The 17,105-nt window shown below is 46.3% G+C and overlaps 1 protein-coding gene across 3 annotated transcripts in view; it reads left to right on the top strand.

Moving 5' to 3' along the window:
* Nucleotides 1-17,105, top strand: part of NUAK1 (NUAK family kinase 1) — a 68,299-nt gene that overhangs the window by 20,724 nt on the left and 30,470 nt on the right. For all 3 annotated transcript variants that reach the window (XM_027107426.1, XM_027107425.1, XM_027107427.1), the window contains exon 2: nucleotides 8,864-8,984. In XM_027107426.1, coding sequence (XP_026963227.1) covers nucleotides 8,864-8,984 — 121 coding nt within the window. The remainder of the gene's footprint in view (nucleotides 1-8,863; nucleotides 8,985-17,105) is intronic.

The raw sequence follows: 17,105 nt of genomic DNA, 5'->3' as shown, positions 1-17,105 counted from the left end.
GGGGGGAAGCGGCTGTGGAGCAGGGATAATGGACACTGAGAGCTGAGAGCTTCCCCTGGAAGGAAAAGAAGCTGCTGCTTGTGAGGAGATGATGAATGAGGCCTCTGGGGGTGGGGGCGGGGACAGACAGACATATGGGCTCATATCTCTTCCCTCTCTGATCCGTCTTTGCGCTCTAATTGCTATATGCCCGTTTTTCGCCTAAAAGGGATTCTGTCAGTATAAAAATAACCTCTGAGGACTCTTCTCTTTCACTTATCTTTAAAATCACCCATGGTTAAAATATAAAATTTAAAGCCATGCCCTTTAATTTGTGTGTGTGTGTTACATGTATCCTACCATCTTAAGAAATTAAAAAACTTTCTTTTTTTCTTTGTTCTGCTTACCTGGATCAGCTAAACTCAGTTGGCTAATTTCCTTTCCCTTTGGAAAACTAATGTTTCTTCGGTCTTTTGTGTCCCTTTTTCATTGGTTCCCAAGGTCAGTGATTCAGTGGCCGCCTGAAGTTAATATTTAAAAGCAATGTTTTCAGTGAATTAAGAAATAATGGGAGAAGAACCGCCCAGGTATGCCTACTCACGTGTGATATCAAATCAAGCTTCAGATATTGGAACAAGGATCGGACTGAATTGGACTGAAAAGTGTCCCCAGCAGGTCTGTGTGAGGACAGCCCCCTGGCGTCAGATGGAAATGAAATCACGCATCGTGCTGTGAAACGGGTCCTAAATTGCCAACACGCTTAGGAGTGGCTGTCACCTCCGCCCCACGCCCCCACCTCAGTTTATTAATAATGCAGCAGTTCTGGGGACTTCACTGTGCTGGGGCCTGCCTCACATGTAAATGTGAATTTAAACCCTTTTTTTTGGGGTGGCAGTTTCAGTCCTGCTGCTAGCTGTGGTTTGGAATTTGGTTGGGAATCCCCACCCAGGGTATGATGTATCCAGGAGTGGAGTGGGAATCAGGACGCTTGTTGCCGTTCCAGTACTGCTGTTAGCTTCGTGAACTTGGGCCTGTACTTTAATCTCCCTGGGACTCGGTTTCCTCATCTGTAAAACGAGGGGGCTGGCATAGAACATTCTGGGGCCCTTGTAGCTCTAACATCTGCCAGTGATGATGTTGCTGGTTATGCCTTCTCGCCCTTCATCATATACACAATCTGATACGATCCCCACAGCAACCTCGTGGGGTCCGTGCTCTTGTCACCTTATTTGCAGATGAGGAAACTGAGGCTGTGACATGTTTGTCTGAGTACCTCCCTGTGCAGGGGGCACCTGGGCCAAGTTCCTGTGACTGATGACAGGGCCAAGGGGCTGAGGCTGGCTTTCTTAGCAGTTCTGGCTGGGGCTCTGCTGGGCTTGGAGCTTGATAAATCGAAGTTGCACAATCCTAAGCTTATTCAAGCTGTGGTATAAACAGTGTCAGAGTGATCAGATGCTACTACTTGAGGCTGTCCAACTTAGAAGTAACCTCAGCCTCTGATCTGGTCTGTCCTCCCCCCAGAGCTATTGAAACCTGGAAGAAGAGTCATTGAGCTTTAGATTTCTGAGTTGGTGTTGCGTTTGGCTTTCAGGAATGCGAGAGTCCAAAAATAACCCCCTGCTTGGCCACTCGAGTCCCAGCTGAACAAGCCTCGCGTTTTCAGTATTTTTGTGATGCTGGTGTTGCCTGTGTAGCATCTCTTGTGCTACTGGAGACCATTTCCTGCAGGGGGCCTTGGGATGGTTTCTTAAGAGATTTCCAGCGGATCCCCGTAAGAGGGGGCTTCTCACAGCCCCGGCTAGACCCTCTCTCACAGAGCAGGCAGGATGGGGGGCTCCAGAGCTCACCTCCTCTCTCCTCCTCTGGACACATTCACTTTGACCAGGCGTGGGAGCTCCAGGTGGCCTGCAGAGCATGAAGTAACCCATGAGCAGCCAGCTTCCGTGGCCTCCGGGCATCCACAGGCCTGCCTCGGGCTAGGATGAGCCAGATGTCCTCTGGGAACAAACCTTCCCTTTCCCAGGGGCAAATTAATACAGGTCACTGAGTCCCTTCAAGGAAGTAGCTTGTTTTAAATTTCCCTCTTTCTAGATGGGCAGTTCATGAATTTTCCTTAATCATCGAGCATTTAATATGACTGCATAGTATTTAAGTTACAGAAGGAGTGCCATCCCGGCCACAGTGACTGTGGTTTAAGGTCAAACTAAAGAGTGCCGCAGAATCACCGGGGAAGCTTGTAAAAAGTGCCCATCCCAGCTTGTCCTCATCCTCGAATTCAATAGGTCTGGGCTGGGCCCTGGAATCTGCATTATGGCAGTCAGCATCCCCCTTTCCTCCCCAGACGGAGGATCTGACGCAGGTGGTACACCAGCCAGCCTTTGGCCAAGTGCTGTCTCCTGGAATCTAACTGCGTGCTCGGGGTGGGCTTGTCGCTTGCTCTATCATTGCTGCTGGCGCTAACTTTCCATCGGTGCCTGCCCGGTCAGCCCTGGCCACTGTCTCCTGTTTACAAACCTCAGTGCCATACAGGGAGTGTAAATCTGCCTGCAGTTTCTTAGTCATTAATTCCACTTCCCTTGTGGCATCGACACATGCAATAATGACATTCTTCGCTCAGCCCTTGAAGGGGGCAGGTCCAGAACAAGGGATGACTGTATCTGTAGATAGAAACATCCCAGGCCCTTCTGAGGACCTCCGAAGTGGGCCCTGGCCCGGTCAAATAAAAATCTGCTTTGCTGTTTCAATTCTGGAGATAGAACACATTTTTCATGGCAGGAGAAAAAAAAAATCAGGGTCATCTGAGGAAACACCATCTCTTATGGGGAGTTTTGGGAAATCGAGGATTGAGAGCTGATTTACACAGGATTATATGTTCAGAACCTCTTAGAAGGTTAAAAGGCTGGTGGTGGCGAATGGTAGGATAACGTTCTTTGAAGAAAAAGGTGTTTCTTCTATATGCTGTGCTCCCTGGCGTCAGGACGCCTCTCCTCAGAGCCTGCTGATACAACTCTTGGCTTCCAACCTGCTTCTGTCTGAAGAAACATCCATGCATTGACATGAATCAACAGGCCAGAGAGGAAGAGGCCCACGGTGGAGCTGCCTTGGGTTTCCATGGGGCTGAACGTTGCATCACGGCAACTTGCTAGAGTGTTGTCCTGAGTTGGCCAGACTCCTCACAAAGAGCTGGGGGGCATTTAATTAATCAGGGGCCTTGGCTGCAAGGTGGCCTCCTGGCTGGTGTCACCGTGGTGATGGCCGGGCACAGCCTTTCTAAGTGAAAGCCGTTTGGTGATCCTGGGGAGCTTTGGACCCGTGGGGCCCATGCGGAGCTGTGCCTTTGCCTTGAACTCTGACCATCAACCAGGCCAGAGCAGGAACGCCTTACGCTGGCCTCCAACTTGACTTGGCTAACCATTCATTCCCACTGCAGATGGCCTCTGGGCCTCTTGGTAAGAAAAGGTCCCCTGAGCTGCCTCTGACTCAGTGCCTTGCAGCTCCCGTGGAGCCGTGGAACGTGGCCGGGTGTGAGATCACACCTGTGAATGGCAGGGAAGCTGCCAGCTCCTGTTGCCGGGATTAGAACTCAAACTTGTTCTCACTAAGTGATGCTAATGCCGTGTTTTATGGCCCTGTTTCTTCCCTGCTGCTCAGTCCCCGACTCCTGACCTCCCAGGACCTCACATGGGACCGTGTAAAAAACTTCATCTGCTTGGAGGGGGCCCATCACACTGGGCTTTGGGGACTGTTTGGGATCCTTTGAGAGATTCTGTCACCTGCCATGTTTGCTGTCCATCCCGACTTTATCCACAGCCTCGAGAATCAGCAGCCTCTGGGCTCAGCCTGCCTGGGTTCAAGTCCTCGCTCCATCTCTTCCAGGCAGTGTGACTTTGGGCAATGTTTATCTCCTCGGTGCCTAGGTGCCCCTGTACGATGGGGTCGTAGTTAGGACTAAATGAGATAAAGTCCACTGGCACATGGTTAACACATACTAGATATTAGTTACTGTTATTATTAAGAATATTGCCGTTGCTTTAAAAATGTTGATCTGTTAGGCCAAAGACAAAGCACTAAGATCTTGCTACTCCAAGTGTGGTCCCTGGGCTGACAGCACTGGTGCATCACCTGGGAGTTTGCTAGAACCCCAGAATCCCAGGCCCCACCTTAGACCTGTGGATTCAGAATCTTCATTTTGACCAGATGTCCAGGACCCCTTTGAGAGGCACTGTTCTGGAACAGCCTCTCTTTAGGCTGACAGATGTCAATCCATGAGCACCATGGGAGGTGGCTGTGGAGGGAAGAGGGTAGTGATTCTTTTGGTTGGAGCCTCAAATACACACCTGCCCGGAATTTTCTCCACTCCCCAAAGCAGCCCGGGAAGATGGCTGGGTGCCCTGCTCTGTGTAGGCATGCAGGCTGGATATTAAATTTAACCTGTTCTTGCTTCAGTACAAATGTGGGGAAGGGGAGGATGTGTGTGGGAGGAATGGGGAGGGGAGAGGCCCATGTGATGATGTGCTGTGGGCTTGTCACCCCTTTAAACGTGGCCCAAGACCCTGTATCACCGTGTCGTTCTGACAGGCCTCGTTATAGTCACTGCCATTCAGTGAACACCTGAGGGCCAGGCACTGTACTTACTTCTCCCTCTTACAACAGCCTCAAGAGTTAGGGCTTGCTGACCCCATTTTACAGATGAGTAAACTGAGACCTGTGAGGTTCAGGTTTGCCTGAGGTCATCCAGCCAGCAAAAGCCTGAGCTTTCATCATACTGCTCTGCTCTCCGTAGCCCTGCCTAGATCCCCGAGCTCTTAACATTCACAACGGCCACTGTGGAAAAGGAAGCCCAGCAGGCTGCAGAGCAGGTAGTTCTGGGTGATTATTCAAAAAAGGAAAAACAACCACTGCAGAAGAGAAGGCTGTTATATTTAGCAAGGGATCAGCATTGGCCGGGCTTTTTGCCTCTTAAACAGTCAGGCACCGCAGGGCAGAATTTGCAGGTCCACAGCCATAAGGTTTAATCATTGAATGATAGGGTGGCCTCATTTATAAGGCACACGGGTGATGTCTAGACTTGGGAACACTTAGGAAAGGGGCTGGGCTGTGCGTTGGGCTTAAACACCTGAGTTCCCAGCTTCAATCATTTTGAAGGCAGAGTGAAATCTCTCCAGCGCCTGCAGGAACCAACTGGACTTTTTTTTGGAGGGTGTATGATTTCAGACATTTGGTAACCTCTTCCTGCTGGGCCCTTTCCTTACCTCTGTCTTTCTTTGTAGATGTGGGTGAGGATTGAGGAAAACTGGGGAGGAGGTTTGCTCCATAATATCGGGCATCTCTGTGTATCTCTTTGGTAGCCTTTGGCCACTATTGGAAGGAGAAAGGGGAAATGGTCCTGAGGTTGCTTTTCGGGTTCCAGTTGTTCGTCCTCCTGTTTGGTCTCAGACTCAGGAGCCACGGATGCTCATGTGGGCTCAGCTGTTCTGAGCTTCCAGACATTTCTGATGAGGGTACAATTTAAAGACCCAGGAGAGAGATTCTCCTGCCCTTTTTGCACTTTGGGAACAAATGTGGTCTCCATTCCCTAGACCTTCACTTGCTGCCCCACGAGGACGCAGGAGGAATTTATGGGGTATTGTCTCTGGGTTAAATGTGGCTGACATTTATTAAGCCCTTATCCTGGGCCAGGCATGTTCTAAGCCATTTAATCCTCATAGGGCCCTGTGAGGCAGGTCCTGTATTTTTCTGCTTGACAGATGAGGAAACTGGAGCACAGAGAGGTTTTGCGACCTGCTCAAGGTCACACAGCTGGTGAGTGGTTTTAGCCAGGACTCAAGGCCATGTCCTTAACCATCATGCTGCCTCACCGTGTGCTGGCTCAGTTTATCCTTCAACTTCACAAAGGAGGCGCTGCATTACGTTACAGAAGCTGCATTTTTAGATCTCATTCTCCTTTTTAAACAACTCATCAAAAATGTGACAACCATTTTTAGCTATCTGGCTCCTATGGAAACATCCTGGGAGCTGGATTTGGCCTCAGGCTGAATATGCATCAAACAAAGGAGCAGGATAATTTCAGATGGTGTGGGAAAGGTGTAGGGAGAGTGTAAGGCCAGGAGTGTCCTTATCAGGTAGAGGGCTCAGGGAAGGCCTCCCTGAGGGACCACGGAGCTGAAGCTTGAATGATAAGGATGTAAGCACTTATCACAGTGTCTGTACCATATATTAAGTGCGTCGTGAATGCCGCTATTATTTCTATCCTTATTGCTTTCGTGGTTGGCCATTCATTGGATCTATGACCTTGGGTGAGTCATCTCCCGCTCTTGGGAGTTGAACTGAATGTCTCCCCTCTGGCCTTGACAGTTCTCAGTGATTTCTAGCATTTGTCTCCCACCACGCCTTTGAAATAGGGGGCAGAATGAGCCCTCTTTTACACTTTCAATAGAAGATTCATTGTCGGAAGAGGGAAGCTTTTGTGGAGGGATAACCACCATGGCTATTAACATTTATGGAGCCCTTTTAGTCTCCTCAGTGCCGAGCGGGGTGTGATTAGAATGTGGGCACTTTCCTCTTCACACTGGGCTGGAAACATCCCTCTGGCAAAGACACCGTGGGACCGTTGGCCTCTCGCTGCATGGTTGGGGGGATTGACAAGTCCACTTATTTTCTCAACCCCCGGAATGTCACTACCCTCCCCTGACCTTGGATGGTGAAAGAATTTACTTCTATTGTCATTTGACAATAGGGCCTCCCCAAGGCCAAGTTCAGCCTGCTGTATAATCAAAGGGGTAGTTTCACCACTCTGGCCCATCTTTAGTTCCTGGAGGAATGTAGGAGTTGGTCCAAGAGCCACCCACATCCTCCACGGCCTGAGTGCGTTCACTGTCGGCTTCCTCCAGAGCAAGCTCCCAGGATCGCAGGCCCTGCTCAGATAAATCAAAGCCTTCAAGTCATGTCTTTACATTTGACGTAAGCAAAGGCAGGCATTTCTTGCTGCATCCTGAATGGGGCTGTCGTGAGGGCCTGGGGGAGCTGGGGGGCCTGGCACCCTGGTGAAAGGGGGCCTTGAAGCTGGAAACTCATTCATCTTTGTGCAGCCTCCTTGTCTCCCCAGACGCGTGGTCCATCCACACTCTAGGGAGGGTGCTACCTGCCCCTGGGTTTACAGCAGGGCGTCCTGTGTTTCCTGTTTGCTTTCCCCATTCCTCAATTGCCCACGTTAAGTAGGATGCCAAAGAAATCCTAAGTCACCTTCTTGACGTGCCTGTCTTGGTGGTGCTGTTTGACTGGAGTGGTCCCTCCGTTTTTGCTCCAATTCCACTATCACTTCCCTGGTCTGGCCTCTCATCCACCTAATAACATCAACCCCTGCCCCCCTGCCCTTCTTCCCTCCTTCCCCCTTCCCTCTCTATGTACCTGCCTCCCTGCCCACACTCAGTGTTTTCTCAGGCCTGCCACGCGCCAGGCATGGTTTTAAGCGCTGGAGAGAAAGCAGTGAACAAGATCTCCCCTAGTGTAGGGTCAGGTAATGAATGACACCAATACTGATTTAATGACAGCTGGGGAAAGGTCTGCAAAGGAGAAATCCGGGGACCTGCTAGTTGATTTAACCAGCAAAGAGCAAAATCAAGAATAACAAGAGCTTCCTAAGTCTTGTGGCGTCACAGATGGACCGGTTGTATTTTAGAGACATTTCCGTGTATAGCGCTGCACGGGGATCTGGCGCCCAGTCGGAAACTGCAGATGATCACAGGTGTGAGTGCATTCCTGCTGCAGCCGCCCATGCTTGACCCTGTGATAGGCGAGGTGTGGCCCTGGGCTGCTGCTAACAAGGACTCTTTCCTCCAGAGCCTTTGCAATCCGAGGGGTGGTTTTACTTCCTTTCATCCAGGAAAGGTTGCTAAGGTGAGGGTCGAGGTCACAAGAGGACCGGTTTGGAGGGAACTAAGCAGGCTTTCAGAGCTGGCAGCAAATCGATTGGCAGGTTTCCTTGTTACCCATGGCTAACCCCCTCCGCCAAAGTAGTTTTTGCCCCCCTTAGAGCCAAGGCGGATTAAATTATCAACCAACTTGTTTATGAGCAGAGATGAATTCATTGGCAAACATATTTCTTCCTTATTAGATTCCCATTGTCCTTTAATGTCTTTTTATTTATGTGTTTCTTTTGAGTAATTGCTCTGCGCCTTGGCCCTGGCAACTCTCTGCAGTTTGGATTTGCAGACAACATTGGCACGGAGCTTTTGGAATCAACTGGGGCTGGGCAGGGAGTCTCGCTTAGCTTCCTTGGTTTTACTCTGACTTTTCTCAAGCAGGGCCTTTTGGTCGTATCACTTGCTGTCAAAGGTGCCTTAGTGAGAGGAAGGATGTAGGAAGGATTTGGCTTCTGAGCAATTGCATCAGCATAGCATAAGCCGGAGTCTTAAAACCCAAGGTTTGAGCAGAACTGGCCTTGAGACAGGCCACGCAGTAAAGCCTTTTCTATCCATCACTGCGGCAGCTGCATGGTGGGGCTGAGTGATGCTAATTTCACCTCTCCATGTTTAGTCATCGACACCCTGTAAACCAAGCTCTCCTTTTTTCTTTTTTCAAAGGATCAGGATTCCTAGAGTAAATGAATCTGGCCACGTGAAGCAGCCCTCTGCTTTGTGGGGAAAAAAAAAAAAAAAAAGCCACCATCCCAAACCCAGGCTGTTACAACCTGATGTTTTCTGTTGTCTGGAGAAGGGTGTTTTTGCTATAAATGAAAGATGTGACGGGGGTATTTCGAAGCTTTGTTTTGGTTATTGTCGGTTCTGCCAACAAGTAACATCTGTATTTATTTTCCAAACTCTCCCAATGGCTGATTTGCATCTGTTTAGTTCTCTGAGTAACATTTCATTTCCTGACTTTATAGGTTGCTATAAAATCCATTCGTAAGGACAAAATTAAGGATGAACAAGACATGGTTCACATCAGACGAGAGATTGAGATCATGTCATCCCTCAACCATCCTCATATCATCAGTATTTATGAAGGTCAGTGATTTTTTTTTCACCCCCGTATCAGTTACCATTTCTCATACCATGGGGCCTGCCAAGATTTTTAGGTAATTGCCCTTCTGGGCAGGAGCCAAGTATTTTTTCCTCATGATGCAAAAATAGCTGGGTGTTATCTCTTATTTGGTTACCTTGAGTGCAACCAGACACATGTAGCACAGCGCACTTTGGTGATAAAGTAGCTGTGGCTGGTGACTCCTTCTGTCTTCCCTGTTTCTTGGTGGTTGCTAAGCAACCCACCTTATTGAAAACCACTATGTGAGACAGCCGTGGTTTCTGGAAAATGGCAGTTTTCTGGGTGGCCAAGTAACGGTGGATCTATTGTAAATGTCATTCCCCAAAGCTGATGCTTCAGGGGTGGTGTCATGAGTTATTCAAAGTTAGCCTTTCTGAGTTAGGAATTAACTTCCAGCAGGTCCAAGAAATGCCAAGAAAGCAGAGGGATCTGTTGGTGTGACAGATACTTTGCAAATGCAGTTCGAGTTGTTGGTGTTTATAGAAGGACAGGGAGGGGAAGAGCTTATAAAGGTGCTCATGCTTCAACTCTTTGGTTCCTCATGGGAAGAAATGGAGAGTATAAACTTCCCAGTCTGTCATTTAAAAAACTATCCTTTAAAAAATTACACAAGCAACATGTGTTTATGGCAGGAATGATTGAAATACAACTGTTAAAATTTTAAAAATAATTTCTGCTCTCATTTTGATGAATGGCTCTTTATACATATTTATATTTTTAGTCTACTTTTCTATATCTGTAATGTGGTTTTTATCCAGAGTTAGATCATACTGTTTATACTGGGTTTTAGCTTGATTTTTTTTTCATTTTTTATATCATGCATCTCTTCCTATATCAATAAATATTCCACTATAAGGACATTTTAAAAGGCTTTATAGTGTTCCATTTATGGACATACCATAATTTATTGGATCTATTTTCTTTTGTCAAATATATAAATTGTTTTAAATTTCTGGTTATTATAAACAGGGCTTTAAAGACTCTCCTTGTACATCATGTTTACATTCATTTCTGATTATTTTCTTATGAAAAATCCCTAGTCTTGGATTTACTGAGTCAAAACATTTCTGTAGAATATTTTTTAATATATGGTTGAGTCAGAAAAATAAACCTATTTTTAATTTCTGGTCTGTTCATCATAACTTATACAGTAAGGGCTAAGAGGAAACCAGACGGTGACCCTAAAGTTTTTCTGATATTTCAGTTTTCCTTCTTCTGGTTCCCTGCTGGGTTTTGCTATGCTTTTTTCCCCCTGCTATTTCTATTTTGGCTCCTCATGTAGAAGTAAATGCTGGTAATATCTTTTATCTTGATTTTTCTAAAGCTCATTTTTGGGACCCTTGGAGATAGGATTTTTAAGGGGGAAATCTGCATTTATTCAGTCACTTATTCATTCCACAAACATCTCTTGCAGTGAGTCTCAAACTGCAGTCCCTGGACCAGAAGCATCAGCATAAATTGGGATTGTTAGAAATGCAGAGTCCCAGGCCCTGCCCAGGACCTGCTGTAGATATGTAAACAATATATTCTGGGACCAAGGAGGCCCAAGCTTAGAAGTTTTCATGGAAATATATGGCATCCAAGCTGGGCCTTGAAGGAGTTTTTTGGAGGAAGAATTGACAAAAGTAGAATTCCAGGCTGATAAAACAAATCTGAATATGCCTGGCAATTGAGGGGAATTTCCAGAAGTGAGAAGTGAGTTGAGATACAAAATGCAGGATGAGAGTGAATTTTATTAAATGTGGAGTGTTTTTGCTCTTTGTGTTGCCATGGAAACCTGAAGGCCATCATGCAGTGTGGACCAGTGTGGGTCACGTGCTCTGTGTGCAGTTCTGTGAGATTTCTTAGCCTAGAGCTGGAGGCTTCTTTACCAGGAAGCAGAGTTTTAATCCAGCATGAAGTTTCCAGTTCTTTATTTGGGAGACGGGTCTGTGGTCACAGAAGTCTGGCATCAAGAAGCCTACTTCTTTACTAGCATCATGCCCTCCTTGACCTTGGGAATCCTTCAGGCTGAATGGGGAACAGGAGTCTGTCCCCCTTCCAAGGGAAGGCCAGAGATGAACCTCAATGGAAGAACATCCTATTATCAAGGTCAAGGCCTTAGTCCAGCCCCTGCTGGAGGCTTCAAGAAGAGAAGCCCTTGCTCGTAACTTTAAAGATGGGTATCAGCATGAATTAAAGTTCTTTGGGTGACTAGAAATAACTTTCACCAAGGCCTCAGGTGAGAGCTTGGGCTTCAATTCATAAAACCCTTAGAACTGGCTTTAGGGAGTCGGGGAAGAGCTTGAGTTCTCACACCAGACTTGAGACTTTGAGCAGGATGGTGGGCCTTTCAGTGCCTCAATGACTGCACCTATATTGGGATAACAATTCTACCCCCTCCTAGGGTTTGTCAGTAGGATTAAATGAGATGATACGTATACTGGTAAGCTCAAAAAGGTCATTGTTATGAAGACCCCATAATCATCCTAAGTAGTTCTTAATCTGGGCCATTGACAGGATATTTCATGAGTGAGCTACAGGGGGTCTGTAAATCCTCTGAAATTAAGTATGTAACTATGTTGTCTAAGCCACTGGCTACATACAGATGGATATTAAAATTAAATGAAATAAAAATTCAGCTCCTCAGACACTTTAGCCACATTTCAAGTAGCTCAACGGCCACATTTGGCTAGTGGCTGCCATATTGGACAGCATCGTAGTTGTGGAAACTGAGGCTCTGGAAGGTTCATGACTCCCTGGGTGTGTTTGTTTGCTAGGGCTGCTACCACAGACTGGGTGGCTTAAACAATAGAAATTTATTTTTTCTTGGATTTGGAGGCTTGAAAGTCCAAGACTAAGGTGTCAGTAGAGTTGGTTTCTTCTAAGGCCTCTCTCCTTGGCTTGTAGACTGCCATTTTCTCCCTGTGTCTTCACATCTGTATGTGTCTGTGTCTAAATTTTTCCTTCTTAGAAGGACACTAATCATTTTGGCTTAGGGCCCACCCTAATGACCTCATTTTAACTTGATTACTTCTTTAAAGACTATCTCCAAATAGGATTGTATTCTGAGGAACTAGGTGTTAGGACTTCAACATAGGGTTTTTTGTTTGTTTGTTTTTTGTTTTGCAGTGGGGCTGGGAATATTCAGCTTATAATACTGGGTACGCTGGCTAGTTGGTGGCCCTGGCACACAGGTCTTCTTACCCTACTTGTTTTTTTCCCTCTGCCAGGCCTCAGCCCTGTATTTCTGACCTTGTGTCTTGTTTTGCTGGTTCTGCAGCCCACCACTGTGCCCCAGGCATCCCCCTCAGCCTGGCCTTTTCCCTCCCTTTCAACCCTGGGGTGTGGCAGGGGCAGTGCAGAGGTAGCAATGGTGTTGGGAACTGAGTCTGTGAGTTAATACCCTGGTCCCTCTGTAGCTCACAAAGTGAAACCTTCTCCCTGGAAGCTGATTGGTCGTTTGATGGGCCAATCAGGAGCCTTAGCTGAGTTCAGACATGTGTTAATTTTCTGAGTGAAAAATCAGTGCCCAGGTATCTAATTGGCTGTTTGGACATAAGCTAAGTGAACTTTACAATTTCTTCTTCAACAAGGACCTTTGTGATTTAAAACAGACACACACACACACACACACACACACACACACACACATCCTAGCAAAAGCAGCAGTAGCAATAACAATAATAGCAGCAACATGACAAAGCAATGATGCGCCTAACCCTGTACGTTTAGGACCTTTGGGGTTTCATGTGGGGAATGCACCATTTTGGACTGTACAGTCAGGTGATATTGAAATAACTAGTTCCAGAGGAATAATTCATTCATTAAAAAAACTAAGTGCCTACTACGTGCCAGGCCCTGTTCTAGGTACTAGGAATGCAGAGGTGAACAAGGCAGGCTCTGGGCTATGGAGCTGAAATTCAGTGAATAGACAGGCGAACAGATAAGTGACTTTTGAGCTGAGACCTGAATGGAATGAGGAGTGAGCCCTTCGAAGACCTGGGCATTCCAGGCAGAGGGAACAGTATGTGCAGATGCTCAGAGGAGGGAAGCAGCTTGTATTGTGAGAAGTGACAGAGGGCCTCTGAGACTGAGGGACTGAATAGGGTGGCAAGAGAGAGGAAATTGGAGAGGGCCATATTTTGACCACATTGGCTAAAGGAAAGAGTATGGATTTTTTACACCAGGAGTAGGGGGATGCCACTGGTTTTGAGGAAGGAAGTAACATTTTAAAATTAACACTTGAAAGTAATACTAATAATAGCTTGGAGTTATTGAGTGTTTACCCTGTGCTAGGATATGTGTATGTATGATCTCATTTAACCCTTATATCCATGAAAGATGAATTGTTAAGATCCCTATTTTATGGTAAGGAAAATTCAGCTTGTTGGCTAAGTGCATTTTCCAAGGTTATACCAACTACTAGTAACTGGTGGATCTGAGAGTTGAACTTAGCGACACTCTGAAGCTTGTGCTGCTGATAATAACCAGGTATTTGGTGGTCTGCAGCGACCCCTAATTGGGGGCAAGCCTTGTCCTAAACCCTGTGATACAGATAATTCCTGGCCTTCATAGAGGTTACTGTCTTAAATATGTGAGAGTATTAAATCCCAGCTTGGTGGGTATTTTAGAGAATATTTCTGCATACATGTTAGGAAGAAGCTTGGGTCCCCAGTCCAGTAAATTCATAGGTCAGGTGTTTCCTCAGCTGCAGTTCATGGAAATGTAAGTTATTTGTATATTATTCACAGTACCTGCAGGCTCATAAAACCTGCAGCTTCACTGAATCAGTGCTGCTGTTCACCAGATCTCAAAAATAATTCCTCTTAAATGTTTCTTTCCCAAACCAGATCCTGGGGTTACTCTCCTATTGACAGGTAGGTGAAGGTGATTGACCCTCAAATTTGTCAACTCTGTGTAAACACACCAACCATAACTGGCTTCTAATGCTAAGTAAATAAAAGAGGATAGACATACACCTTCTAGCGTGTGATGCTATAAGGGTAACCTAATCGGGAGAGAAAAGGAAGAAAGAAATCTCTGGCACCATCTTGGGATGGACCCCTGTTTTCAGTCAAAGGAATTCCATTCTCTCAGCAGGGAGGTAATTGACAATAAGGAAAGAACAGCTGAAAAGGAAGTGCCCCGGAGCTTTCAACTTGGTTTGCCTAGGATGGAAGAGATAAAAACGGTTTTTGCCTGGGGGTCTGATTTCAGGACCCAAGTTCAAACATCAAAGGCACATTGTCTCACCCCCATTTCCCCTTTGGAAGCCCAGGAGACTCAATCTGCAAAACCAGGACCCAGCATCTTGCTGCCCAACACTTCGGGGAAACAGCACAGTCCAGCATGTAAAAGCAAAAAGGTGGGGAGTGGGGAGATTGGACCGGTGCCTTCACTTCTATGCTCTTGTGTTTTTTTTGTTCCTGGAAATCTCTTTTCTTGGCCCTGCAAGATTACATCTTCTCTCTCGGCCCTTTTTTACATTGTGATATGCCAGACTGGCCAGCCTTTTCATCACATCCCCTGTCTTAGGTAAGGGTGAGCCTGGCTTTCTGGGACAAAGTAGGATGGCTATTTGGCATTTGTCAGGTGTGATCTCTTGCCTTTGGGAGAGTCTCTCAAACTTCAAAAACACAGTAGCAAGCAAATGTGTTTCTTTTAATAATCATGTGAGTTTCATGCCCTGGCTCCATGAGCCTTAAGCCTGCTGTCCATGAGAAGATGTAAAAGAGTCCATATTCTACTAAATTCTCCGAACTCCTACTGTGGAGACGTTTTGGATGAATTTACTATCAGTTAAAAGCTCCTCCCAGCTTCTTAGAAGTACACATTACAATATGCTTTTTTAAGCTACCTGTGCCTTATGAGATTCCGATAGATCTTTCTGGAAGGGGATCTAGTTCTTGTCTCTTGGTGAAAATCACTGCTTTAAAAATCCAGGCTCTGATGACGGGCATTCCTGCCTTCTCCTCCCTTGCAACTTGTGGCCAGAGGCAATGAGACCAGTGCAAGTTGTTTCCACAGAACTCAGCAGAGGTCCTGGAGTGAGAAACTTTTGCTGCCCCTGGAAGAGAACCCCTTGAGGATGGCAGGATCCTGATAAACTGCCGAATAATACACTTGAGCACGATTCTCAGAGGGTGACCCAGGACCAGAAGCATCAGCATCTCCTGGGCCCCCATCCCAGACCCACTGAATCAGAAACCCTGCAAGTGGACCTGATGTTCTGTGTGATAACCAGCCCTCCAGGTGACTCTGATGCACTCAAGTTTGAGAAGCACCATATTAGAAAAACCCCTGCTCAGTAGGTTAGAAACTAAAGCAGGGCTTCATTGCGAGCGTCAGTGATTTGGAAATACCTACAATGGAAGCGGTTAACATTTTTCTTCTCTGGCTCAATCCGGAGTTTTCAGGCAGCAGGCAAATCCTGATTTAGGCTCTTTCGAAGCCAGGGGACAGCTGATTTGATCTAACAAGGTCTGTGGGTCACTGATACTACCCCGTGTTCTTATTCATTTTCTTACTTAATCATTCATTCATTCATTCATTCATTTTACGAAGATGTATTGAGCACCTATATGCCAGGTACTGGTCTAGCAGGGTGAATATGTAGGCATTGTCCAAATGGGCTTAGATTTGAATTAATCAATTGCTTTGCCAATTGCTACTGTGTGACCTTGGGGTAGTGACTTACCCCCTCTGAGGCTTGGTTCCCTTAGCTATAAAATGGGGTCAATAGCTAGCTACTTTATAGATAAGATTGTGAGGATTAAGATAATGAATAAAATGGCTAAGCTTGGTCCCAGATACACACTCAATAAACCATACTGATCATTCTTGATGTGATGTGAGTTAGAGATCTGAGAGGTCCTTTCTGGCTGGAATAGAAACCTCTGTTGGGAGGTGGTAGCAGAGAAGGTTGAGGCCAGATTGTCCATTTCAGTGATTCTGAACTCTGGATGCACATTAGAACCTCATGGGGCATCTGCAAGAAGAAATGCTGATGCCTGGGCCTCACCCCTAGGGATTTCAATTTATTTGGCCAGTCTGAGAAAGATGGGCTTGATCCTCCAACCAGGAGGAAGTGAGCCCTGCTCTGGAAACTTGTCTTGGTCCGATCATTTGTCATCAGTGGATTCCAGAGCAGAACATGTGTCTGGCAGCTGTCACCAGTGAGCCGTGGGCGATACCTTTGGGCTTGGGTTTCCTTCCTCAGCCATTTGGTTGCTGCCCTCATCAGGGACTCAGAGCCCCATGAAACAGTTTGTTGAACTTGGCAAAGTGGTGTATTATGCTTGTGTTTACTCTTCTGAACCCATGGCGAATTGCTGAGCATTTTAACACACTCCCTCTGCTGTCAGATTCACAAGTTCCACATGAAGTCTCTTCAGACTGCATCCAAATGAAGGACCCACCCGTTAATCACACAGCTCCAGAGAGTTTTCTTCACTTATAATCAGACAAACAAGCTCTTGGGCTGTGAATCTGTCCAGTCACGTTTCTAATGAGTTTCCTATGAAGTTAGCTATTTGACCTTCAAGTGTATTATTTTCATTGTTTTCATTTGATTACACCCAAGTCATTTTTCTAGAGGCTGGAGATTAGAAATAAAACAACCCAACACGAATGCTACTCCCTGGCTGTCCTGCCTCGCCCTCTTGGGTTTCCTGGAATTCAATATTTTCTAGTGCCTCAAATAACACCACTAGTACTTGAAGCTGATTTTTAAAGAAAAAAAAAAAAAAAAAAAGGAACTGTATTGCCATGTAACTTAGGGTCTTTTGAAATGAACTGGGATGGCTCTGTTAATTTGCCGAGGATGCAAATTAGGAAGGCTCATGGAGTGTAGAAGGGGGGGTCTCTACAGTGACCATACCCTACAGAGGAGATTTGGATATTGAAGGGGGATTGGACTAGATGAACTATAACTTCTAACTTGCAGAGTTTGAGGGTTTTTTGATTTGGGAATTTGTGCTCCGCCCCCTCCAGTGACTTCTGACAGTGGGTTCATCTGGTAGGTACGGCTCCAAGATTGACATCTGTGCTTTGGAACACCACTGGGGACTGAAGAATGGACCGCAGTTAAGAGAACCAGGCTT

The sequence above is a fragment of the Aethalodelphis obliquidens genome, unplaced genomic scaffold, assembly GCF_003676395.1.
Source record: "Aethalodelphis obliquidens isolate GAN/ISIS:26980383/991018 unplaced genomic scaffold, ASM367639v1 scaffold8, whole genome shotgun sequence".
In the NCBI taxonomy this organism is placed as follows: Eukaryota; Metazoa; Chordata; class Mammalia; order Artiodactyla; family Delphinidae; genus Aethalodelphis; species Aethalodelphis obliquidens.
This window is presented reverse-complemented; position numbering and strand designations above follow the sequence as displayed.